This window comes from Cygnus atratus, chromosome 15, assembly GCF_013377495.2.
Source record: "Cygnus atratus isolate AKBS03 ecotype Queensland, Australia chromosome 15, CAtr_DNAZoo_HiC_assembly, whole genome shotgun sequence".
In the NCBI taxonomy this organism is placed as follows: domain Eukaryota; kingdom Metazoa; phylum Chordata; class Aves; order Anseriformes; family Anatidae; genus Cygnus; species Cygnus atratus.
This window is the reverse complement of record NC_066376.1, coordinates 4,170,601-4,196,603: the sequence shown is the minus strand read 5'-3', so window position 1 is coordinate 4,196,603 and position 26,003 is coordinate 4,170,601. Positions and strand designations below refer to the sequence as shown.

At 46.6% G+C, this 26,003-nt stretch overlaps 2 protein-coding genes across 5 annotated transcripts in view; both read left to right on the top strand.

Annotated features, from left to right (window-relative positions):
* The window catches only part of FOXK1 (forkhead box K1), a 55,645-nt gene extending 41,163 nt beyond the window's left edge, over positions 1 to 14,482 (top strand). For 2 of the 3 annotated variants that reach the window (XM_035548855.2, XM_050713870.1), the window contains 3 exons: positions 22 to 303; positions 2,047 to 2,271; positions 4,545 to 14,482. In XM_035548855.2, coding sequence (XP_035404748.1) covers positions 22 to 303; positions 2,047 to 2,271; positions 4,545 to 4,777 — 740 coding nt within the window. In that variant the 3' untranslated portion in view covers positions 4,778 to 14,482. Of the gene's footprint in view, positions 1 to 21; positions 304 to 2,043; positions 2,272 to 4,544 lie in introns of all 3 variants that reach the window. The other variant, XM_035548854.2, reaches the window with a different exon arrangement.
* A 1,768-nt stretch (positions 14,483 to 16,250) lies between these two features.
* AP5Z1 (adaptor related protein complex 5 subunit zeta 1) lies at positions 16,251 to 25,781 on the top strand. 2 transcript variants are annotated; one of them, XM_035548879.2, is made up of 17 exons: positions 16,251 to 16,345; positions 16,450 to 16,587; positions 16,952 to 17,138; positions 18,655 to 18,799; positions 19,581 to 19,693; positions 19,864 to 20,032; positions 20,476 to 20,616; positions 20,982 to 21,019; positions 21,105 to 21,267; positions 21,579 to 21,757; positions 22,272 to 22,414; positions 23,195 to 23,338; positions 23,492 to 23,603; positions 23,993 to 24,090; positions 24,294 to 24,426; positions 24,605 to 24,819; positions 25,119 to 25,781. In XM_035548879.2, the coding sequence occupies exons 1-17, from the start codon at positions 16,305 to 16,307 to the stop codon at positions 25,387 to 25,389; spliced, it is 2,430 nt and encodes an 809-aa protein (XP_035404772.1). In that variant the 5' UTR covers positions 16,251 to 16,304; the 3' UTR covers positions 25,390 to 25,781. The 2 variants fall into 2 exon arrangements, with proteins under 2 accessions (XP_035404772.1, XP_035404771.1); XM_035548878.2 differs by having other exon boundaries at positions 16,258 to 16,345; positions 21,519 to 21,757.
* The last annotated feature ends 222 nt before the right edge of the window (positions 25,782 to 26,003 follow it).

Below are 26,003 nucleotides of genomic sequence, written 5' to 3'. Positions count from 1 at the left end.
GTGCTTCTCTTTTCTGTTTAGGATCTCCAGTCAGTGCCCAGCCGGTGATTATGGCTGTTCCTCCCCGGCCATCTACTCTGGTGGCAAAACCAGTTGCGTACATGCCCGCATCAATAGTGACTTCTCAGCAGCCTTCGTGTCATGCAATTCATGTAGTTCAGCAAGCTCCCACTGTTACAATGGTCCGAGTTGTGACCTCCTCTGCAAACTCTGCAAATGGATACATCCTCACAAATCAGGGCACAGCAGGAGGAGCTCATGAAGCTGCAGGAGCGGTGTTGGACTTAGCTGGTGACCACCGAGGTAGCTTTTCACCTCCCTTGCTGCTTCACTGATAAGTCTTGAGCTCGCTTGGAGTGGGGGGGAGTCAAACAGCTGTTTCACTCATTGGGTGCTTAGCCTTGATAAAAGATGCTTCCCTTGATAAAACTTAAAAACAAATAAGAGTTCATCCAGTTGTGTGGCACCAGCAGCAAAACTGGTTACTTTGAGTGATGATATATGGGCAGTGGTGCAAAGGTTCTTCCTCTAAGGGAAAGAAGAAATGATAAAGACCTTCCCCTACGGCAGTATCAGGACCATTGGCATTTTTAGTTCATCGCTGGTTGTCCTGCTTGAATTTCATTCGCATTCTCTAGAAATTCCTGTCTGGATCCCATTCATGTTGTTGAAGCACTAACAGTTGCAGCTGCCTGTCACCTGCTCCTTTCTCTCACTCACCAGTTCTTGCTGTCTGTCATTTGTTCTTTCCCTACTTGTCCATTTTATTTCCGCTTTTATTTCCCTCTGTTTTTCCTTCCTACTCTCCAAGCTTTCCCTGCTTCTTTTCCTCTTGCCTCCAATCATCCTGCCTGCAAGTCTCAGCTCAATGCTTGTGTTCCATCCAACTCCACTCCCATTCTCTTCTGATGTTAACATGGAAGAAGTCTCCTCTTCCTACAGGATTAATGAGTTTGTGCTTCCTGCCTGCCTTTTCTGCCTTGAGACCACAGAGCCCCTGGAAGATGAGAGTGGCTCTCTGCTCACGCATGCCCAGCGGGAGACTGTCCTGCAGCTGTTCCGTACCTGCTGAATTGAACCTTTTTGCTTGTCCTGGGAAGTGAGATAGGCAGCAGAATGCTCTAAGTTATTTCTCTGCAGGATTTCAGCCCTATTTATTTATTCATTATTTTTTAGTTAGTTTGTCCTTTATTATTTATTCCCTTCTGGTTTCTTCCCATACCTCCATAGCTGGCAAAAGCTTGTGACTGTGCAGAGACCTTGTAAATCAACCTACGTGCAGGCCTGACAGCAAGCTGTTGCAGAGAATGCCTGGGGCTTTGTTTGAGATCTTAAATGGCTTCTGCTGCTGTGTGGTGTCAGAGTCAGGCCAATTGGCTTGCAATTGTGAATGTCTCATAGCTTACTTTTGTAGTGGCTGCTGTCCATATCACAGCTGTAATGTACAAATAAGGGAGCTGGTGTCCGTTTAGGATGAAGGGTCAAATTTATGGTCTTTGTTTTCAGCTGGGTGGCTTATGTTGTAATAAAAAATGTTCTTAATATGCATAGAGTGTATGTACAGAATTCAGAAATTCATCCCTAGGCTTCTGATATGCTTCAGAATAAGCATTTCAGAGGGACTGATATTCTCTAATGTCCCTGGTTGCAGTGTTCTTCCTCTAATGAGCAGGGTGAGTGAATTGTTACCTTCTCAGAGCTGACTACACTGTATGAATCAGCCCACAGAAAGTGTGTGTTTAGAGCCTGATCCTGCCTAAAGTGTTCTGGGCAGTTTTCACAGGGCTCTAGGAATCCTCTGAGTTCCTTGGAGCCCAAATATGTTACTTTTGTGACTAAGCTGTCTTAGCCTGAGAAGCAATGCTTTCCACTCCCACTCTGTAAACCTTGTAAGACACATCAAAGGCAAGTGACTTTGTGGTGCTGAGGTATTCACACATCTGTAAGCCTGGGGTAGGTATTACTGCTAAAACATTAATGAGAAGAAAGCCTGCTCCCAAACCAGCAGGGTGGTAATGGTGGTTGTCTGTTCTTCTCTCCAAGCAGGCATGGATGAAAAGCCAACAATCGCGTTTGCCACGATACCCACAGCCAGCCGTGTTATTCAGACAGTTGCCAGTCAAATGGCACAGGGTGTTCCAGGACAGACAGTCACGATCCTTCAGCAGGCAGCTCCAGTGGCCATCGGACAGCATCAACTCCCCGTGCGGGCAGTCACCCAGAATGGGAAACATGCTGTCCCCACCAACAGCATCACGGGCAGTGCTTACGGTAGGCTTTGTTTTGATTGCTCTCTGAGCTTTGCAGTTCAGTTGTAAAGTTGTGAGGTCTTTCTCTTCTTAGCTGTGCAAGTTATTCTGCGTGTTCAATTCCAGTGGTTATAAATTGTGCAATTTCTGTGGCTGTAAATGTCGGTGGTAGATACCCCTCTGCCTACCAGTTTGCTCAGTTCTCCTTGATGGGAAAGTTTTGCTATCTACCATTGTTGCTGAAAAGTCTGGTCTCTCTCCTTGTCCTTGGCTCTGCATGTATTACTGCTTATACCTTTGGGGGTGACTTGTTGAAAGCATTCTTGATTCTTGCGTTGAGTCTGCTTTATCATTTGTTTTCCTCTGACAAACAGCATTTGCTTTCAGCATGCTAAATAATGAAATTCCAGTGGTGCTCTTTAGTTCTTGTGAAATATGACTCCATAGAGTATTAAGAAAATAACATACTTTCCCATCTTAAGGTCTTAGAGCCTGAGAGAAATAAGATCTATTTCATCAGGTGAATGAATGTAGGATTGTTTATATACAGGATGTGTTGTAGTCATTTGTCAACCCTGATTTTTAAAATCTCATACTAGCTATGTCTTGGCAGCCTCTTCTTATGCTTCCTCAGCACCTCAGGTTTGTGCAGTTAAGGATGATGACTGGGGGTGGTAATATCCCAGCTTCTTACTGCCCTTCTCAATGAGATGCTAAGTACCTCTGCTGTCCCAGGCTGGTGCTTACAGGGTGCTTGAAGTGAAGGACATTGAGGTTTTGATGGCATTCTTAAAGCAAAGTAGGAGCCTTTCTACAGAATTTTCTGATATTTGTATTTGCATTATCACCTGGCTTACACTTTAAATTGCAAGAATCTTACTGGAGCAATGAAAAATTGATAGTGATAAGGTTTTTATGCATCAAAGATATTTAATAAATCAAATAGGTGCAGTTGCTATTACCCTACAGTAGTGTTTGTCTAATATAGAATCTGTTTTTTTACATTTATGTTAAGACACTCTAATCTTACCAAGTTTTTTGTAGCTCTCTCTTAACATTGAAAGTATTCCAGGTGCATCCAAGTTGGGTGGTTTTCTTTTTGTCTTTTCTTTGTGATAGGTAGTGAATTTTCTAGTTGACAAAATGGAGCCTGAGTCTCTTGACTCTTCTGTATGAAGTTAACTTCTATTCAACTGCAAGGCTTAGGTTCTTTATCGGTCATTAAATAGTAATTGGTGACTGCCCTCATCCTTACTCTGTTTCTTTCCTTCATCCCCTTGATACTGTATAGCCTCCTTCCCATGCCTTGGTAGAAGCTGCTGGGCTTTGAGGGCCTTTGTTCTGTTTCCACTGTTTGTTTATCTTAGGACTTCTTTTTTGATGCAGTTAGCAGCGAGCACACCATTAATGTTTTGTCATTCCATCCTCTGCAAATCAGTCTGGAGGGCAGAGGATGTGCTGTCTCCTGAGTCCCCTTTGGCTGCTTCTCCTATTGATGCAGAGTCCAAAAACTGCATGTGTTTTGTTTTTCAAGCGGTGTTGTGTGCCAAAGCCAGTGTGTAAGCACATTCTTTGTCTGGAACTAGGAATTGTAGACATTTTTACTCAGGGTTGCTACTTAAACCTTCTTTATTTTCTCACCACTTCTGTTAATGGGAGGGTGAGAGGTTTTTGTCAGTACTAAAATACAAGATTGGGAGCCAGAAATTCTTAAATTTGGATTCCAGTTCTGATGGAAACCTGTTTGATTGTCTGCCCCTTTTACAAGTGAGATGTCAATACAGTCAATATTTGGATTGTAATCTAGTGTCCCAACAGACTGGCTGTTCCTACTGTGCAAGCTCTTCCCCAGGTTGCCTTTTTCTTTTTTGGCAGTTTTGGGGCGGGGGGGGGGGGCTAAAGAGGGCCCTCTAAAACAAAGGTGCAGCACAAAGCTGTAGCTTGCAAAAAGCTAATTGTAGGTGGTGAGAGGACTACCTCTCCAAGAGGCATGGTGTAGTTTTAGCAGAGGATTGGTTCTCCTTATCTGGAGATGAATGCTCAGCTGGCAGTGCCTTGTTTGACAGTGGGTAGAAAGAATGGAGTTCTCCTTTGAAAGAGAACAATTTGCCAGTTTGGTAAATTTGGACAAAGCTAAGATTGCTGTGGGCCTTACAAAATGGATTTGAACACTACAGTTGAGTCCGTGCCCAGGTGTTGCATTTGACTGTGGTGTTTTCTTGTTTTCTGGAATGGCGAACACGTGTGTTACGTGTCACATTAATTCTCTTTTCTTTCTTTTGTCCTTCTTGCCAGCTCTTACAAATCCATTGCAGCTTCTTGCAGCCCAGGCCAGCTCGTCCACTCCTGTTGTAGTCAGCCGGGTATGTGAGACAGGGACCGAAGAGACAGCAGCAGCCTCCCGCAGTCAAGACAGCAGTGAACCTGAAGTCAAAAGACCCCGGATAGAAGAGTCCAGCGGAGCAGTCCCAGCCCAAACTGGAGTCATCACATCTACAGTGCCACAAGGACAGGCAACCAGTGAATGAAGAACCGGTGGGAGGAGCTGGAGTGGTGCGGGGTGGGCATGGGATGGCAGCAGCCCCTAAAGCAGCTTTCAAAGAAAACAAACCACAACTGTAACAGCTCTAAACATAGCAAATAAAGAGCTCTTTTTAAAGTCAGATTTTTATAAATGGGAGGCCAACAGTTGTTAGAATCACAAGGTGCCAAAAAGAAAAGAATGGAAAACCCCTCCCAAGAACCCATACCTGGAACTCTGTTCTGTCTTTACATATGGGATACTTTTCCTTTTTTCTTCTTTTTTTTAAAAGATTCAAAAAAATACAGACAACTGATTGTATGACTGCTGGGATTTTTTTAAACTGTCTTTTCCCCTTTTGGCTCCAAGGGGATGGTATTTGCAGTTCAGCATCTAGAGGAATGTAACACAAATACAGTCTGCTCCCTGGAAAGAAAACTCCTCATTTTCTATGCCTTAATACTGCGCTTCTCAGAGCTTTGAAACATAGGACCATTTTAAAAAGGCCAGCTAAGGCAATCAAATACTGAAAGATGGGTGCAGTATCTCACAATAACAGCATTAAAGAAACATGGTACCAAGCTTAAAGAAAAAGGCAAATGATCCTTTTTTTCTAAAACAGAAAAATTCTGAGTATGAATGAATGTTTATTTATGTGGGGATTCAGGAGGAAGAGTTAAAGGGCTCAACCACCTGGATTTCCAGATGCAATTTCTCTCCATTCCCTCTGAGGGAGAATAAGATGACAGAGGAACTGTGTTAATTTGGTTCCTGTAAAGATATTAAAGGGTTTTGTACCTTCAGTGATTTCTTACAATGATTCATCACTTGTTCTGGACAACAGCTGAAGTATCTCGATGACTGAGGATTGCGTGGGGAAGGGTGTCTCCCAAAGGTTGCGTGTATTTTTTTTTTTCTGTAATCACATACTGTGCTGGAGCACCAGGGTTTGTTCCGAATAGCACTGCAGATCAGAGGCATTCCCACCGTCTCAGTAAACCTGAGAAAATGTCGGTTGGTTAACTGCATTAACGTGGTCTGCTTTCACCCTCTGTTGGTAGTGTGGTCCTCAACTAGGTGGATGATGTCCAGGAGGTCAGAGGTGGGTTAGAAGTCTGTCCCTGACCCTCTCCCGTGGCTAGAAGAGGCTAAATGCAAGGCTCCCGTGTTACTCTGAGAGGGAGGTTAAGGGCTATCATGAGAGGCAGCGGAGTTCATACGGTATTTAGTACAAATTCTGTGAGTGTGTGGAGACGAAGGCAAAAAGACCTTTTATTTTCCGTGTGGCAAAAGTCATTGGAGGTCTTAAACAGGTTTTCCAAAAGGAATTCAGAGGTTTCCTTTCATTCCTCAGCTCCCTCTCCTGTCTCTCCTACCCTGAGGACTGTTTGGGTTGGCCAGTAGAAGGAGGCTTTTACTTAAACTGTGTTCAAGCTCTTCATGTAGTACAAGAACATCTTATGAGTAAAGCAGACTCGGGTCACTTTCACCACGTGGAGGAGTGGGTGCGTGTAACACCTTGGGACTGGCAAAGAAATCAACTTCTGCGTAGCTCCAGCTAATCCCTGTGGGTTTACACCTGCGTGCGATTCCCTTGGCTGGCTTGTCTTCGGCGACAGAACAGAGATCTTAGAAAATGTTCCAGCTTTGTTAATGGCAAAAGTGACTTAACAGGGATGGGGTATGTATGTCTTCGGTAGGTTATCGCTCTACCTGTGCTGATACATTGTCGGGTTCCTGTCTTGTAGGATCGGACAATACTGTCACAGAGCAGAGAGACAAGCCCTCTGTATAAACATTTTTCAAGATTTCCCCAATGTGCAGTAAATTATACTTCCAGTATGTCCATGGGGGCTAGGGGGTAAAGCACAACAAGTTAATGTCTTCTAAAATTTGGGGAGGGGGAGAAAATCCACGAGGTAACAGCTGGCATCACTTTGAGGTTTCCTTTCTATTTGCCAAATCTTACTCAATAGTTAAGTCCTAGCACTCGAATAAAACCCAAGTGTGTTTTATTCTCAAGCCAATTGTTTTGTGGGAAATATTTCCGAAAGAAGGAAAGAATTTCTTGGTCTTGTGATTTGCGGTTACAGTCTATGGTTACAGGCACACAAAGCATTCAGGACAGTTCATTCATCTACAGCTAGGCCTTCATAATTTAGGCGTGTGCCTTTAGTGACAAGTTATTAGATTGGATTTTAGTACTTTGAAATCATTTCTGTGAAGGAGGATTGTTACAGACCACAAAGTAATTGAAGCAGGCCGGTTTCCAGCTGTCACATTTCCCGCTAGGAAGACGAGGTGCGGCACAGTGGAAAAAGCACGTGGGTGAGTCCTGTGTTTTCTGTAGCTTTCTCAAAGCCAGAATTCAATAAAACAGACTTCAAGGAAGAACGCACAAGTGAGAGTGCAGCATAGCTTATCTGTGATTAATCATTACTTTTGGATGAATGCTGTTTTAGATCCAGGCACGCCTCTGAAACCGCCCCGAGGCTAGGGAGCTTTCCTGCAGCAGTCTTTGGTTTTCCAGGACGTTAGGTGAGTCAGCACAGGATGAGCAACCAGCAGAATGCTGTTCAGGGTGTGAAGCTGCCAGAGTTTTGGGGGGATATCTTTACTGCTTCTCTTCTTTTGGAAAGTCTAAGTAATTAGGACCTAAACTAGTCTAGCACCAGAGAAATGCGTCAGCTGAATCATGGTGTTTTCATAAACCAGCTGCTACTTTATAGATACCTCTCAAGTCCATCCTCAGGTTGACTGTATAGGTTTGCCTCCTCAGTATTTCAGAACGGAATAATACTTCCTCAGTCTTCCTTCTGTGGCTTAGTGCCTAGTGGTTGAAATGCAGGTTTGTGATAAGCAAATAGCTCTGATCTGCTCGCCCATTCTTCTTGAGGTGCCTGGAACCCATCAGTTCATCCTATCAGGATTTTTGCTTTATCAGTCTGGTGCATTCCACCGCTACTGTAGAAAGCAGCCCTGCCACTTGATTATTTTTTCTTTTTTTTTGTAGGCTTGCCTATACGTTGTCTTATATCATTGCCTGATACTAGGTAGAATATCAGTTCTTACAAAATCCTGCTGAGAGCTGTGGGAAAAATGTTGTTCTCATCTGCAGCAGACGAGGGATGGCACATCATATTTCAGGCTTCCAGATGAATTGTTTCAGCACACTGCTCAGTCTGGAAAGCAGCGTGCTTAGAAAAACAGACCAGAGAAGAAGAGCCTCAGAAAGTGGCAAATCATAAAAATGAGTTTGAATCTTTTGGCTTGTTTTTGAATCACAGAATAGTTTAGGATTTCTGGAGATCATTTTGAGTAGATAACTTTTCGGCTTCTTTTAAAATGCCTTTGCAGTCCTTTAAAATACAGGATAATATATGTATACACCAATTAAACACATGTTGATATTTTTTAAAACTTTTTGAGCTCATAGTTGAAAATAAAAAAAATGTTAGCTGGAACAGACAGACATCGAAATTCACTGCATCAGCTAATCTTAGCAGTTTGTGGATGGAAGTATGAGGTGACAGAAGTTCCCAGAAGTTTGTTGCCATTCCAGAAGCAGCTGCCATTTAAATAATCCCCCCTTGCCCTGAGGATTGCATTCAGTATCATGACCAAAAGACTAGATTAGTCCTCCTTAACAGGGTGGGGGCATGGGGGTGGAATTGCTGTCAGTGTCTAGGATTCAAGCAGGAGGTTTTGGGCTACTCCCTTCACTTCTTCAGGCCATCTCTCTTCAGCTGGCGGTTGTTCCTGCTTCGCTTTTACTTGACTTGGTTCTTCTCTGATTAAATCCAGTGCAATTTGAAGGTCGTCTTGAAAAACAAGTGACTTTTTCTGCACTGCTGTGTTTGCATGCAGCTCCATTCCAGTGTGCTGTCGCCTGATTTTCTTCTTCATCAGCGCTCTGTTCACAGAACTGTGATGCTGTGGGGATGGGTTTTCCTTGCAAGAAAGACAGTGTTGTTTCCCCAGGGAAACCATTAGAATCTTCTTAAGAAAAGCTGAATTGAAAATTTTTCATCTTCTGTTTCTAACTGATTATTGGTACCATCAAGTGCTGTGCTGAGGTGAAAATCCTAAACAGAATCTCTGGTTTGAAACTTGTGTTTCCATTTTGCTTCTTTTTAGTGGCACTGTTCTTCCTCATATATCCTGATTCCCCAGGCTTTCAACTCTGAGCACTGCAGAGGAATGAAAATTAATGTGATGGTAGAGTTCGGCTTTCAGCTACAGAGTAAATGCTACCTTAATGGTTATATGCAGTAGAGGGATTGGATTAAATCAATCCTCCAACTTTTTTGTCTAAAGCGTTGCATCTCATGTCCTCAATTAATTGACTGAGGGAGGTTTGATGGGGAGAGGAGTAGGAGGTTTCAGTGCATCTTCTGATATCTGTGTAACAAAGGTCAAGGCATGTTGAATATTTAACCTGCCGTAACTTGGACATGGGAAGACTTTAAAATTGGGTTCATAAAATGTGAATTCTCTGTTCATGGACTTTTTTTTTTTTGTCCTAGGCAATGACAGAGAATTTTACTTTGATTGCAGTCAGTTTATAGCAACTTTTATTGCCTCAGTTAGCAAAAGCTGAACGCAGTTGTTCTTGGTTTTATTCGACTGAATTCCTTAGTTCTTATTTTGTCTTGTCTTTGTCTCTTGTGATACAGGAAGTTTTCTACAGTGATAACACAGTGCTGGACCCAGAAATGAGTTTTTACAGTGATAACACAACACAGTGCTGAACACAGAAATGAAGTTCATGATTAGCTCATATATTCTTTTCTACTCCTCCTTCTTCCCATGTCCCTGCTTCCCCCATACAATTAATGCTGTCACCTGTAGCATACACAGTCATTTTTATCCACTAGCAGGAGCAGCACCTTGCATTAAATTCTGCCCAAGGGCTTGTGGATGAAAATACCTGTGGGGATGCGTAGGGCTTGAATTGAGTAAGGTCACCCTAACTTAATTTTCATGTTGTATTTTAGAAATGTTACTGTCGGAAACAGCCAAGGAGAGGAGTGTTGGGCACTCTCCACTGTTCAGGAGAGTGTTTTTGGAACTGTGTTAAAGCTTTGTAAGTGAGGAGAAATAGTTAAATAGCACCTGATGCCTTTACAGTGTTTCTGCAGTCAATGCCATGGTCTGGCTCCAGGTTTTTTGGGGGGAGTAAATTTGGTTTTGCACGTGTCTCAGGCATCTGTCTTGTGTACTTAGAACTGTCAGTCAGAGTTGACTTCTACATTTCCCCCCCCCCTTTTTTTAGTAGGGAAATGCCAGCAGTAAAATAAAACTGGAAGCACTAAAAGCTAGGGAACTATGTGTAAGCAAGTGAGGTTGGCTGACCTGAGCTTTCATACTGCGATGTATGAATGATGTTCGTTGCATCCCTGCGTGTTCACTGCCTCTGTATCACTGCACACCTCTGAGAAGAGCTTAGCTCTGCCTTCTTGGCATCTTCCAAATAGGTAATTGACACCAGTAAGGTTTCCTTCTTTCTTGCTTTCTCCTCTTAAGGCTGAACCAATCTGGTTGTCTCAGTCTCTTCTTGTGCATCGGATGCTCAAGCCTCCAAGGCATCAGGTGGAATTGCACCAGGAAATCCCTGTCTGTCGTGTACTGGCAAGACCAAAGCTGGACGCAGGTCTCCAGGTGCAGTCTCACGTGCTGAACGGAGTGGAAGAAAAATCTCTTTCCAGGGCCTGCTGGCTGCACTTGTGCAAGTACAGCCCAATGCCTGCATGGCCTCCTTTGCTGTAAAACACACTGCTAGCTCATACAAGAAACAAGAGTGAACAAGAAACACTCTGGATTGCATTTTTACACATTTAACCATCTTGTCCAAGCAACAGTGCCAAGAGTTCTTGTAGCTTTTTGAACAGGAGGCGGTGCTGAGGGATCCTGATCACTTTTCAGAATACCTGTGCTTCACCCTTACAAGTGATAGTTTTATTCCAATGTGAATCTTACCTTGAGCTTCTACACTGATGCAAAATTTCACAGGTTTGCTAGTCCTGCTGCTAGTAAGTTGTACTTGGGCATTAAGAAGGAATTTCTAAAGGAACATGACTTGGTTCCATAACTTTGTCCTTGCCTCACACTGAGCTTTTGAGGTTGCAAATGCCATCCTGCAGCAAATGATCTGTCTTCCCTTGTCAGTCAGTCTCTTGGGCAAGCTCCAGCTTCTGCTCCCTATCACAGTTTTCCCCCTGTACTTGTAGTTGTTTCTATCAACTCTGGAGTCCTTTAAAGTTAATGCAATTGCTTGAAGGTCTGCATCTGGCGAGAATCTGTGCGTTAGGTTGCAGTTACACAACAGATTGTTCAGTCATGTAACTTCTTGTTTCCTTCTGGGTAAAAATTATGCCAAAGCTGCTATTACTGTAGCATACACTACTGGCATAAAGTGTAGCTTACCGTGGAGCCAGCTGTGCTGCGGAAAACAGTCATACTACAATGTCATTGGGGTTTCTGGAACTGATGAGGCTGGGAAGTGATGCTTTCTTGCAGTTTGGCCGGGACCTGATCAAAATGTAGCTGTGGCTTTGTGCTGGAGCATCCCGTCGCTGCGGCTGCCTAGCAGCTGTTGGGCTGTGATTAGTTAGCTCAGCAAACGCTCTCTCTGCTGGGTGGGTTATTTGCAGGACAGTGCATGTGTTTGTGCACACACGTGGATATATGCATATATAGTAATATGATATAGTGGAAAATAGCTAGCTGTGATGGTGGACTTTGTTAGATTGTTTTTCACGGGGCAGTAATAGAGCAGTGAGCATTTCGCTTTGGACTGAGCAAGACATTTGGAAAAAATACTAGGTTTTCTTGGAGCACTATTGGTTAGATTCCAAATTTTTAATCAACTTGATATTTAACCATTTGATACCTTTTAAGTTCACGAACACTGAATTAAATCCTCCAGAATGCATGGCTGGTCCTCTCCTTATGTGTCACTTTAAGCTGCAGAGGGTAGTTGTGCCACGTCTACCCCTTCACTCTCAAGGTAGAAAAACCATTGGCAAATCATGGGTGGCAGCTAAGGTAGAAACCCTTTAAATATTTTTTTCAGAGAATATTAAATTAGATCTGTGTAAACATAAAATTTATATTTATTAGTGTGTGTGAGTGTGTAAATATAGATATATAAATGGTCCATGACTATTTCTTTCTCTTAAATGGTACTTTACACAGACTTTTTATACAATATGTTGATAAATTCCCGCACCAGGCACTGATTCTGAAAGAATGATGTTCCTATTTTTATAACAGATGTGGGCAGCCTGTAGAAGCAGCTTTACTTCAGCGGTTGCTTTCATTCCTCTCACAGAGCAGAAGAGGTGATTTGGTACTTGCATCTTCCTCGTGCAGGAGCCCTGCTTCTGGCTTCGTCGTGCTTTCAGCAACCCCGGTCTGTGCTGCTTTTCTGGCAAGAAAATCCCCAAAACGGCACTAATGAAAGCTGGAAGCCTTTCTAGTCTCATATTATCTCTAGATGCAGTATCAGGGAGCTCTTTACAGATTCTGCTCTGTAAGTAATGGGACCTTATTGCAACAGAGGAAATTGATTGAGGGTCCGTGAGGATGCTGTGAGGTTGAGGAATTCCTCCCTGTCCGTCCGTCTGTCAGGTGGATAAGCTAGCACTGGCGCACTGAGAAAGAGTTTCTTTTCCTCCATGGTGAGATTATTCTCCTTTTGCAATACTTTTCTCTCTTTATGGTGCATGAGGTGTGTGTATACCCTTAAAAGCAAATGTGTAAGGTTTTTCTGATGTTCACATTCACAGAGTAATTTTTGCCTTACCGGTCAAATTTCAGTCCTGGTTTAACTCCATGCGTTTTGACCTACTTGGGCCTTTTGAGAGCTATTCTTAAATACAGATCATACTTGGTTTCCTGACCCTTAAGGCTCTTACAGAAGTAGCAGTTCCTTTGTAAGGACCTGAGTGAATGCTTTGCCTCGGTTTCTCCTTACTTTCTGGTGGTTGGGCTTTGATATTTAAGGGAGAATAGGATATTAAGGTGATAGAGTAACCAGAATAAGGGCATCGAAAGGAAATGGCTTTCCTCCTCAGCAGAAAAACAAATGCCCTTGCAACAAATAGATTTCCCCTAGTATTGGATTCTTTGTCTGCCACTGGATTAAGCAACGCACCCAGTACCCCAGACCTTGGCACCCTTGCCATGATCGAGACCCTTCAGTCTCACTTCTACCCCACTCGGTTTCATTTAAAGCAGTCCAAAAGAGAGCCTTCCCTAAAGCTAAGGGCAATGTTGAGGAGAAACGTCTGTTAGCTGAAGAAAAATTAGATTTAAATGGAGCAGAAAAAGTGACATTTCCTTCTGTTTCACTGCCTTGCTGCTAAAAGTCTGGTGCAGAAGATCCTGATGTTCTGCTGATCTATGTGCTGCTCCTCGAATGTGGACAGGCTGCTAAGTAGGCAGGTTGGTTCTGTAGCAAATGGCTTGCTGTAAGCCTAAACTCACTTTATTCCTCCCCTCCCTGGTGGTCTTAAAGTGAGGGGAACCAGAGTATTGTTGTTTGTAAGATCTTTTTAATGGATTTAAAAAAAAAAAAAGTATTCAAATGTACCAATATGGAATGGTTTTAAAATACAAAAATCTTAGAAGACAGTAGGTTGTCTTGGTTTCTGGACGTGCTGTTTGTACCACGATGAGACTGGCCTTGTCCAGCCTGCCAACCTCTGTGTAGCTGAGAAGTGCGTTCAAGAGTCTGTAGCTATCCAAAGAACTGTTATCCAAAGGACTATTAACAGCTGTTTTAAGATGAATCAAAAGATATGTGAGCAACGGATGGTAAAGCTGGAAGTCCTGGTCAGATTCTGCAATGTTTGCTTTAAAGAAAAAAAAAAGGCAAAACAACCAAGAATTGGAGTCTTCACCTGTTCTGTGCGAATGCATTCCCACCGAGTCCTCCAGGGAAGGCTGCAGTGAGACGAGGACCTGGAATACCTCAATGGTTTGACGGACGTGTGACTGGTTTTGCTACGGAGATGGAGAGGCAAACCTTACCTCTCTCTCCTAGATTTGGCACTTAATTTAAGGAATCGTGTGATGGGGCGGGCCAAAGCCATGCTTGCATTTTAGTTCATGGTTTTGCCTGTACAAGACACCTCCAACAGTTGTTTTTTTTTTGCCTTTTTTTTTTTTTTTTACAGCCGATATCAAAAGTATTTTTTGTGACTTGTTTTCATTATCAGTGCTTTTCGCAAAGCAGGTGCGTATCCCAAAGGGGAAAGCTCCAGCTGGGGCAGTGGATGTGAAGTTCATCTTTACCAGCCACGTTGCAGCACTGCTCCTGCGAGATGCTGAGCTGCGCGGGCAGACTGTGGCTCACGTGAGGGGGTCGGCTGCATCCATCCCGGTGGTGCTGAGACGGCGAATACAAGCATCCAAGGAGCAGGACCTGCATTTTCGCATCAAATGGGATACAGTGGTTATGTTTTTGTTTGTTTTTTTTTTTAATATGGAGCCATACTTTTTTTTAAAGTAATTGGAGATCTGAATGTGATTTCTAATGTATCAAGAACGTTAATATTTTAAAGCTATAACAAAGTTTTAAATTTCTACTATTTTTTTTCATTTATTTTAACTGTTCTGTTCTGTTACCTTAATTTTGATGTATGTGGTTGGGGAGTGTTGCTTCTCCTCTTAGCATTTGTTTCTATAACCAGAAATAAAATTATATATGAAAGAGAAGATACCCTGAAATAGCTTGCTGCTTTTGAGTGACAGACTTGCATGCTTCCAGCGTAGTACTGTAGGGGGGTTAAGATTCCTGCAGCAGTCGGTGGTCAAGCCTGTCACCTTCTCACAATGAACCTCGTGCAGTTGATCCTTGTGGACACAGCACTGTCTTAACGAATTGTGGTTGGCTTCAAATGAGATGCAAACCTTCATAATAATGCAAAGCCAATGATTTTGGCAGCTCGCTGTTCCGCTCTAACTGAGCAAGCAGGTATTTTTTCCTATAGCAGATTTTATTAGGAGAGAGTATTTCTGCATGTTTTCCCCTTCATTACCTTCATTGAATCGTGTAGGAGGGAAGTGTGTGTTCAGATAAGTAGCTGCATTTCAGAGTTTACAGATATCTGTACAAGTGTTCAAGATGCATAATCCTCCCCTTGGGGGGTTATAAACCATTCCTCAAGCTCTAGGTTTAATTTCTTCAGGAACCGAAACATAGTGATATTTTGAAAGGTAAACTACTTTGGTGTATTTGCCAGGAATTGATAATAATTGTTTTGTTCAAGTATGTGAAGACAAAATATTTCTGTACCCACTCTACCCAGGTTAAATAGTTACCTTTGTCTTCCCTTGTCTTCTTAAAGGAGGTGGAATTTAAGTTCTTGGTTTATTTGACTAATGAAAGTCATTCTGAGTTCCAACATTGAATAGGATTTTTTTAAGACCACAGTTGACATAAAGTAGCTGCGTATGACTTAACATTTCCAATGCTTAAAACAGAAATCTTTGCTGTGTAGCAAAGATATTCACCCAGAGCCTTTTTTTGGCATCTTAACATTGTCCTTTCATCTCTGGCTCCCTGTGCACATCAGGCGTGTTTCGTAATGCAGCCAGAGGAGAAGGCGTTGGGGAAAATCTGAATCTTCTGCTTGCTCCCCTCTGTGCATCAGCCTGCTGCCTCTAATAGCTTTGACTGTTAACAGCTGGGATGATGGATGCTGCTGCTGCTGCTTCTGAGGGCAAATGGGAGCTGATGCTTTGGTGGCTAATTGCCAAGGCACACTGTTAATGAACTTTTATGCTGGGGGAACCGTAGGGCAGAGAAGTACCGAAGGGCAAAGCGCCAAGCTGCCTGGCGCAGCGTCCTCTCCTCCCCACAGGCTGATGCAGAGCGCTGCAGTAAGAGCTTCAGGCTTATTAGCAGTCAGGAGGAAAGACGTGTCTAATGGGGAAATGTTAATGCCTTTTAACCTTTTGGAAGCTGTGAAGACCACCTGCTGAGCAGCTATTTTTATCATCTCTTGCCCTTTTTGGAAAGCATCGTTTTGGAACGGGTCACAGAAAAGGCTGATGGCATCTTCTGCTGTCACGCTTTTTGCCATGTCTCTGCCGTGCTTTCTTGTAAGTTTGAATCCTGAGAGCTCCTCTCCTTAATGTTGTGCAGGATGGCATCGGAGCCAAGCTTTGCTTCAAGCTCCTGAGCGTGGTGCCTGACGTTCAGGCTGGCTGGAGGCCCGTCGGCCCTTCTTCTGTAGGACTCCTGGCCATGGCGAGGGCTGTGCTCCCCGCCACGTGAAGAGCCCAGAGCTGCCCCTCTCCCACGTGGGGAGTAATGCCAATATAATCTCAAAGTAAATGTACGCAGTGCATTTTGCCATCACCCCTTCTGCTGGCGTGCAGAGTATTTGTCCCAATGCCCCCCCTCCCGGAACCTTCCCTCCGGGCGGAACCTTGGCGTAGCAGCACCGCGTCCCCCCGGAGCCGTCCGCAGCGGACCGCCCGCCTCTGGGGGGCCGCTTTGGCCGCGGACCGAGGCGTCCGCCATGTTCTCGGCGGCGGCCGAGAGCTTCCTGAGGCAGGCCCGGTACCGGGGGCACGGGGCTGGGGGGAGGGCACGGGCCGGGCCGGTCCCCGGGACTTGCGAGGGCCGGAGCTCGGCCCTAACCCCTGTCCGCTCTCCCCCCGCAGGGAGGCCCAGCCGGAGGAGCTGCAGAGGTTCGCCGCCCGCGTCGCCGCCCAGCTGCAGGGCCCCGAGCCGGGCCCCGAGGCCGCCGCCTGCCTGCAGAGGCTGCACCTCGTCGTCGCCGCCAGCAAGTACCCCCGCAGGTCGGTGCGGGCCCGGCGGCTCTCTGGAGGCCCAACGTTACCGTTTGGGACAGAGCGGGGGGCTGGTGCTTCGAAAACCACCCGCCCTGTTTTTAAAACACTGGGTTTGGTGTAAAAATAAAGCCTGCTTGCTTGCCTTTTCCCATTCCAAACTAGAAAGCAGCAACCTTCTTTTTCGGTGTGTGAAGCGAGCGTTTGTATCCCTGTGCTCTTTCAAGCTGTGTGAAGGGACAAAATAAGATAATAATTAACACATTAACCAGGATTTCAGTCAAGGGAGATCATCCCAAGGCTATGAATACTGAGGAAATAAACGCGTGAATCTGTTGTTGCCTTGCATTGATGCTTTACTGTGATGTTGCAGGCTAGATGGTGAGATTGTGGGACTGTTGCAGAAGGTGCTGTGTTCCTCCAAGTGTCCTGAGCAGATTCAGTTGTTATGTGCTGCCATCCTGAGAGAGATGTCGCCTTGCAATGATCTGAGCCTCTCTTGTGATAACATCCAAGATACAAAGCTCCTGAGTCTGGTATCCTCCGTCCTTTTGGCTCAGGTAAATGACATGCAAGTCAGAAGTGTTCCCTCGTTTATATGGATTTGTGTTCTGATTCTTCCTTGTTTGCTGAGCTTAAGTAGAATGAAAACTCGTTGAAAATATCCAGGAGAAGACAGAATTATTTCTGTGCTCATTTGAGGAACTTAATTGTTCTGCTTTGTGTAGGAAAAAAGGGGTGCTTTTTTTTTTTCTTCTAGTATTTGATAACAAAGGCTTCATAAAATTACACTGTATAAGGAAGGGGTGCGGCCTTATATATATTATATATATTTTAGCCACTTTGGAATCACTTCTTTAACACATGACCGGACGTGGTGCAATGAGCAGCAGCCCTCAGGAATGCACCCCTACTTCAGCAGAGCCTTTAAAAATGTCTTCTATATTTGTTGCTGCTTTGGGTGGAAATCATCTTCCTTCTCTCTGCCTGCCTGCCCACCCACCTTGGTTCTGCAGAGCTGACGTTCTTTTATAAAGCTTTTTGCTTACCATAATTCACAGCCTCTGGTGTTGCAGTAGGAGCTGGAAACCTGCCGCAGATTTTAGTTCAGTCAGATTTTCCTCTCGAGTAGCAAGAGATGTGTCAGCAACACAAATAAGCAGCGCTATCATTTGCAGTAGGCAGCAGCAATATATCTGTAGGGTGGGGAGAGGTTGCCTCTTCCTTTTTCCTTCACTGAACAGATCCCCAGACCTTAAAATTCCTTGTCTGTATGTTCCTTTCATAAATTTATCCACACCTATTTGCTCGAGAAGCACAGAAAGTAGCCCCAGTCGTAGATGAGGTTCTGACATGAAGTTTCTCGCTGGAAGCTTGCCTGTAATTTCCTGATTGCTTCTAGTGATCAGGTACAAATCTGACTATTAGATGGGGAGGGTCAGAGTTTGGTGTTTGTTCGCTGCCTGCAGCAACCAGCTGTCTAAGACCCTGAGCAGCAGCGAAGGTTTACTTTTTGTTGGCATGATGACATTCGCAGGGAAGGAAAATCTCTGGGAAGGCTGAGTCCACCTGTCATTGCTAACAAAGTCGTCTTGGACAGAAGGGTTTTGATGGCGTCTCAGAACCACAGCTGTAACAGCTTTATTTTCCTCATTGTGAGGATACAGCCTGAGCAGAGAGTCCTCTAATGTGTTGCAGCAGTCCGTTTTCTGTTCATAAATTTCTGATTTAACAATTGAGCTAGCAAACAGACCACATGGGGAGCAGTTAATGCTCTCTGCTCTCAAAACGATGGCTCAGAGCAGCGTTTAAGGTGAAGACATCCACTGCAGTTTTTAATTTCCACTCGAGGTGATGATTGTCCACAGACGTGTTGCTCCATCAAAGTACTCTCCTGCCCTGGGATCTGTGGATTCACATTGCAGAAGAACTCTCTAATATATGGTAAAATAGCCTGTGAGTTCCTTCTGTCTTTGACACTGGTATTGGTACTTGATCGAAGAGTTTTGTGTGGTGTTCGTCTCTAGCACTGTTAGGAGGTTACCTGCCTAACTTTACCTCTCCTTTACTTTTAAGGGAGACAAGAAGGCTGAAGTGGCTGCTGTGGGGCAGCGTATCGTAAAAGTCCTTGAAGGAAGGCTGCCTGAGGGTCAGAGTTCTCGGTACCTTCTTCCTGTCTTGTCCAATGTCATCAGTCTTTCACCAGAAGCTCTAACTGAAGGTAAATACATAGGCGACCTGGGACTACCGTCTGGCAGTGATCTGTCAAGTGATCAGAAGGGTCTCTGAGGGCTTTGGATGTGAGTAGGACTTGGAAACGGCCGTTAAAAGTGACACCTCTGCCACGGGGCAAGTGAACTTCTTGGGTGGGGTACATTCCACCCCTTAAAAACTGGGCTGGGCCTTCAACTGCTTGGATTCCTTCCAGGGGCCAGAATCTCTGCTCTGTTCAGATTTGTGTCAAATTAAGCTGTGCCCTAGCCAAGGTCTTCAGATACTGCAGGTGTGTGAAATTGTAGCTGTCCTGAAGAGCTGGCTGAGCAGGCAGGATTACCTGCCTTAGCTTCTGTGTGTCCTGTGTGAGGAATTTCTGCCTTTGTCTGCAGAGGTGAAGGCAGCCACTGTCTGAATGGGTCTGACAGTGTTTATGCACCTTTGTCCTGATAACAGCTGTGAGTGGAGACAAAGGAAAAACCATCTCTGGAGTGATTTGGTACCAGAAGTCCTTGGTTCTAGCACTCACTCCCTGACTTTTTCTCTGAGGAAACAGACAAAACAAGAACGTGGCTAGGAGGGAGAGAAGGACACCAGGACTCTAACGCGGTGTGAGGAGGGTAGGGCACCCACCTTGGGGTGGGTTTCTTTGCTGACTGCTCGATCAGAGACAGGTCTAAGCTGGAGGAAAAGCGCAGCAACTGAAGGGCAGCGGGGGAGTGGGGGAGTGTTGCAGAGGCTGCTTCTCTGCTTGGTCTAGCAATGACCTTGTGACTTTCTTTGTACAGAGCAGACCAATGTAGTCAGCAAAAAGATGGCCGATTGGCTGAGGTACGCAAGTATTCAGCAAGGAGTCGCTCAGCCTTCTGGAGGCTTCTTCTCCAATCCCAGAACCAGGCAGGTGAGTGCTGAATTGCTGTTGTTATCTCACAGGGGCATTTGCTAGTCAGCAGCCTGCTGTTACAAGTTCCCCGAATCAACTTCTTTTGATAAAGAAGGGCTCAGAGGAGTTTTCTTTGCCTTCTCGTAGTCTCTCCCTGTGGGTCTAACCTGCTGCATCTTTTCTCGCAGCCTGGCCCTGTCACAGAGGTGGATGGTGCCATCGCCACAGACTTCTTCACGGTGCTCTCGCTGGGTCAGTACTACACGGAGGACCAGTGGCTCAACATGCAGGCCTTCTCCATGCTGCGGAAATGGCTGCTGTGCTACGGGGGCAAGGGGTCGAACGCACCTAATTCAGGTACGAGCTGAAGGACTGCAGGCCAGCGTGGGTTGCACCCCCAAGAGGCGTGTGTGTGTTCTGAGGCGGTGAGCTGGCTGCACCAGAATCCCAGCAAGCGGCAGGAATGCGGGCGAGTGTTCAGATCTCTTGGTCTTAAAAGCGGGGGAAACTTTGTGAAGGAACGTCACAAACTCCCCTGATTGATCCTTACTGACCCTTTCGCAAGGGATTACTAACCCAGTGGGTTCCCCAGTTTCAGGCAAAATGCCGTGGGTCACTGAGAAAAAAGGCCCAGGGGGTGGAAGACAACATCTCGTGATGTTCCTGTGAGAATGCCTTCGTCCCTCGCCTCCCTTACTTCTCAGTGCACCTGGGGACAGACAGCTCCCTCTCTGTTGCTCAGCAGCTAGTGAACTACAGTGCCCGTGATGTGACCTGATGTGGTAACGTTTATTCTGTAGGTAACAGGTCAGAAATGGATGAGTCTGTTATGTCCATGGTCTCAACTACATCCACATCTAGTCACCTGCTTCCCCCAAAGAAGCGCCTGCGGGAGAAGGCCTTCGAGTACTGTCAGCGGCTTATTGAGCAGAGCAACAGGCGTGAGTTTTGCCTTGGAGCTTTCTTGGTGGTGTTGTTGAAAATGCTTCTGCTTTGCTGCTTCTGTGGGCTGGGATCTCACTCCCTGGAGTCCACAGTCAGGCTGGAGACACGGGACTGGCTGCAGCTGCTGGTGCAGGTCATTGACCGTCCCCGGGCTGGGATGTTGGAAGGATTTGGAGGCAATGCCCTCGTTCTGCCTCCTACCCTTAATTTGCGGGGGGGCTGTAGAGCCTGGTTCTTATTAGCCTTGAGCTGGGATCAGTATGTGTTCCCACCTGTCTTGAAATGTGGATTAGTGCTCGAACTGACAGCCTCATATTGCTGCTTGGACCCAGAGTTTAACTTTGACTTCCGTCTCTGGCAGAGGCCCTGAAGAAGGCTGATGGAGACCTGCAGAAAGCTGTAAGTACGCAGAGCTGGGGCTGAAGCTCTGGGAAGCTGTGCCATGGCTTTCGCCACTCTGATCTGGCTCTCTGCTCTCCTGCAGTGTCTCATTGAGGCGGTGACAATCATGGACATCATCTGCAAACAGGACTCCTCCTACGTGTACCGCGCGGCTGCCTTCCTGAAGGTCCTGCACAGCAGGATCAGCGGCGATGCCACTTATGCCAGGGCGCTGCTGCCCATTGCCCAGTTCTTCCTGAATCACGGTAAGCCATCAGCCCTTGCCCTCTCTTCCAAGATGTAGCATTCTAACAGCACAGCCTTTTGTCCTGGCAGTTTGCTGGCTGCCAGAGGTCATAATTGAGCCGTGGCTGTACTGTAGGATGGTGATCTCACTCGTGGAGACCCAGGAGCTGGGCTGTCCTCTGTGTGTGTGTGGCTCTTTTTCTTTATTTTGTTGTTGTTGTTGCTTTTTAACAAAAACATGCTCCAGACTTAGCTTTTCCATATCCACTAGAGCCCCTGTTGGCAGGGCTGCTGGGTGAGCTGTGCTCAGGAATGTGCTGTATCCTCCCAGGCGAGATGGCAGCTGTGGACTCGGATGCGATCTACAAACACTTATTCACTGATATCCCGGCTCAGCTCTTCCACAACGCATCACTGGCCTTTGAATTTGTCCTGTTCTGCAAAGAAAACAGCCAGCTCTTCGCTGAGACCTCCAGCATATTCAGGCAGAGCTTCCCAAACCTCTTTAAGGTACAGTTTGCAGGAACAGCACAGGAGACAGCCTGCTGCGCTTCCCTTCTGTGCCCCTAGAACTTTCTGTTTGCCCTTCAGCACACCCCAGAGCCTGCCGTGTGCCTCTGTGACAGTGCTGGGGAGGGCGTGGGCAAGAGGGATGGGTGAGAATGGTTGTTAAAAAGCAAGTGTGAGTCTGAGGTGGAAAGAGGGTTGTGATATTGATTAGCACTGCCGGGAGAGGAGAGTCTGGTTTAGTATTATTAGCAGGGAGCACAGTTGGTACACAGCAGTTCGGTTTTGGAAGACTTCAAAAACTTGCAGATAGACAGCCACTGAATCAGCTGCTCGGTGCATGTGTTGAGCCACCAGCAACATCCGCAGCTCTTCACTGAACCCCTAGTCTTCTCTGTTTCTGCTCTTCAGAAGTGACTTTCCCTTTCCCATCCCTTATAGTCACAGTATGAGAACTGTCTGGGCTGCGTAGTGGAGTACTGGGGACATTACAGCACTTTTTGCTTGTTTCTTGCAGTTCCTGGCGTGGAACAGCCCACCTCTTATCTCAGAGTTTGTGGACCTTCTCCCATTTCTGCTGGACGCAGGTACAGCCGTTGAGATCTTCCATTTGCTGCTTGACCTGCCCTGTCTGACAGCAGCTCTGGATGTCCAGATGAGGTAACGCTACCTTCTCTTCCGCTCGCTTGCTAATCAGAGCCTTGACATTGACCACACTCTTCTCTGAGCCTCAGCTGCCCTCTGGCTGCTGCTGTCAGAGAGCGAGAGGCATTTACTGCGGTCAGGTTAACACAAAGCTGCACAGGCATCAGCCCAGTTTTCCCAGTAATGTGGTGTGCATGGGGAGGGAGGTTAACCAGCTCTTACACTTTAATGCTGGACTGCCTCTGGTTGTTAGGGAGTTGTTGGCAGTCCCCTCTCCGTATCCAGCTCCAAACTGTTGCCTTGTGCTGCTTGGAGTGTCTGCCATGCGCCACTGCCTTGACACAGAGGTGTGGACTAGCTAGTCTTCCCTCCTTGCTCTTACCCCTTTTTACTGGCTCTGTTTTCCTGGAGGCAGACAGAAGTTCATTCTAAAGTCATTAGGGAGTGGAGGGGTCTGTATCTCTGCTCTTCATTTGCTTCCCTGTCATTAGCAGCTCCTTCTGGAGTGCTTAGAAAAGGGAGTCATCCTAGAAGCAAGAAGTTGGTGGGCTTTGGTACCTGAGGGTGCAGAGTGTCATTTTCCCATTTCCCGGGAGTGATACAGAAGCAGTTCTGGAACTATTGCCTGAGTCCAGGGCTCTGAGCTCAGTGCGGGGACTTTTTCTCATCACTTCAGACATTCTGGTTCTCTGGCTTCCAGGGTGCCTGGATTAGACCAACCTGCTGTCCCTCTTTCAGTGTTAAGGCCTGGATCATTCTCACAATTCATCACGTTCTGCGTTTGCCTCCTGCTAGGTCGACCTCTGCCTCCGAGAAGGCTTCCTGCGACCCGGCTGTGAAGCCAGCCACCTGCCTGGAGGCCTTTCGCCATCCCCTCTACAAGAGCACCTTCCAGTACCTTCTCCGCATCGAGTCTGCTCCTGAAGACCCTCCAGAGAGGTAGGAGGCTGCTGTGGGGGACTGCCACAAGGGTTTGGGTCAGCTATCCAGGTCTAGGAGGCAGCTCTGGGACTGCTGGGAAAGGCTTTACGGAGGTGTAGGGAAGGGAGGCCTGGAGAATACTTGGGAACAGGCCTTTTTTGTTGCCCACAGGCTGATTCCACTTCGGCAGCTGCTGGGATCTCTGGCCAGCAGCCCAAGGGTTGTGCAGTGTGCAGATACCGTCCCTGTCTTACTGGAGCTCTTTTTCAGTGTGGTGGCAGAGGTAGGCCCTTTTGGGGAAATCCCAGGTGTGCTGTGGGGACTTCTTGTTACATGAAGAACAGTCACAGACACAAAAGTATTAAGACACTGCAACTTCAAGAGAGAGGTGTATGAGGGGGTGATGGGATGGTCTAATTCTGGCTTAGGCCCACACCGAGCTGCTCACTTCATCCAGAAAGCAGAAAAGCTCCACGGTGCAGTGTTCCCACTGTTCTCAGCCAGGTGTAAAGGAGGTGCACGTGCAGAGTGAGTGCCTAGCTGCCTTTGTGCACTGCTCCCTTCGTGCTAAATCAGGCTGTTTCTATGCTAACTTAGTCTTCTCTGGCTGGTTAGTTTGTTTTTCGGCTGCTGGGAGTCACTGGTGTTGCTGAAGCGAGGGCTGTTTCTCAGTTTGCAGATGGTCCGCTGATAAACCAGCTGGTGGTGCTGCTGCTGCAGAGGAGCGACCAGCTCTACGAGATCCCAGCATTTAAAGATGACGTGCACAGGTGAGACAAACCAGGAGGCCCGAACAAGTTCTCAGCCCTCCCACTGGCTGCGGCCTGGCTTCCAAGGACAGCGCAGGAGTTGTTTCAGTCGCTGCTGCGACTCATCTTGGGAGGGTGCAAAGTGGGACCCCCTCAGCCCTGCTGGAGACCGTGAGCCCTGCTGGATCTCATGGTCTGAGATCTCTCCGTCTCTTCTCTTCCAGGGTGCTGAGCTCGCAGCTGGTGATGCTGTGCAGACTACACCCTGCACTCATTGTGGAACTGTCCAAGGAGCTTCTGGAGTTCTCGGGAACTGTCAGCAACATCCAGAACAAGGAGGCTGTCTTCACCCACATGGTAAGTGGGGCCTGCCTGCTTCTGCCACAGGGCGCTCCAGCTGCGGTACGGTCTGTTGGTTGCCTTCCCTTTCCTCCTACTCTGTCCTAGCATTAGATACTTTGATTTGCCGTTCCCTAAAAAATGATAAGATCCCCTTTCTTTCTGCTTGCCCTGAGCACATTCACCTTTGTTTCAGGTCTGGGCTATCGGAGAGTACATGTCTGTGTCCTACGACAAGCGCTGCACTGTGGAGCAGATCAACAGGTTCTTTGAGACTCTTGAGGCCGTGCTGTTCGAAGTCACCCAGGTCCGACCGCTGGCCAGCATCCCCAGCTACGCGCCCCGCGCCATCACTGTCCTTATGACTGCCTTGACCAAGCTGGCAGCTCGCAGCCAGGACTTGATCCCCAGGTAAGGACAGAGGGCAAAGGGCTGAAACATGCGGATCTGATGAGTCCGAGCGTAGATGTTTGCCAGTGTTATACGACGGAACCTGAAACTGAAGGAGGACTGAGGAAAAAAGTTGTAGAGGAGCAAAGTTTGGGGAAGTGGGATTCATCTGGTGACTTAACGCTCTGTGCATCAGCAGGAGGGGTGGTTGGCTTCTGGTGTTTGCCTTCAACAGTCTTTTGGGGTACGCAGGCTAAAGCAGTGACCTTGCTGGGTGCGAAGATCCTGCCAGCTGAAGTTCGTGTCCTTCTCTTCTGCAGAGTGTCCTTGTTCCTGTCCAAGATGAGGACGTTTCTGCAGAGCCCTGCTGTCACCTCTGTGTACTGTGAGGAGGACCGTGAGGAGATCCTTACCCGGGCAACTGAACTCATGAACCTGCTGAAAATGCCAAGCGTGGCTCAGTTCGTGTTCACGCCATCTGTGGATGCGGCCCGCAGCCGGTTTCAGAAGGAGGTGAATGACACCCTCCCTTCTGCCCTGAGAATAGTGACCCGACTCCTAGAGCCAGCTCCTGGCTTTGTGCCGGGGTGAGGGCTTGGGGTTTCTGGGAAGCTCCAACCTCGACTGTGACTAATCTGAGACAGCCAACGCTCAAGGCTGAGGCCCTGCTCTGAACTGGGAATGAGGAACAAGGATTGTGAGTGAAACAGAAACCGGGAATAAGTAGAGCTGAGGCCGTTCTTTTGGTCTGAGCCTGTTTGTTCATCTCTCTTCCAGCACTTCTTGTTTTTCTACCTCGTATGTTTGTCCTACCTCTCCTTGGCCAGTATGGATTGAAAATACCAGTGGATTTGTGTGAATGGGGCAAGTGAGTGAGTGCCTGCATTAATTCCCTGCTAGCACATCACATCCCTTTGGGGACGTGTTTCCTGTGTGAGGTGGGGGAAGCAGAAGTGACTCCATTAAATCTGTTGTGAGCCCTCACTGGTCTTCTTGTCTTACCGTCACAGTGAACATGTACAGATCCGAGGGACCAGACAAGGAGCTTAGAGAGATTTATTGATCCCGTTTATTGCTGACACCAAGAGCATTTTGTAGTGTACATCAGCCCCATGTCGAACAGGTGCCATGCTGTGTTCTGTATCTGCACAAGGAGTTTATACACGGTACAGCTGTACAGTATTAACAAACGGGGAAGTAGATGT

What these genes read in the sequence shown, in the direction of transcription:
- AP5Z1 (XM_035548878.2), top strand. Translation starts at nt 16,305, where the DNA reads ATGTTCTCGGCGGCGGCCGAGAGCTTCCTGAGGCAGGCCCG. An exon ending in CCTCCGTCCTTTTGGCTCAG is followed by an intron (nt 17,139 to 18,654) that starts GTAAATGACATG and finishes TTTACTTTTAAG; the next exon opens with GGAGACAAGAAGGCTGAAGT. An exon ending in GTCGAACGCACCTAATTCAG is followed by an intron (nt 20,033 to 20,475) that starts GTACGAGCTGAA and finishes TTTATTCTGTAG; the next exon opens with GTAACAGGTCAGAAATGGAT.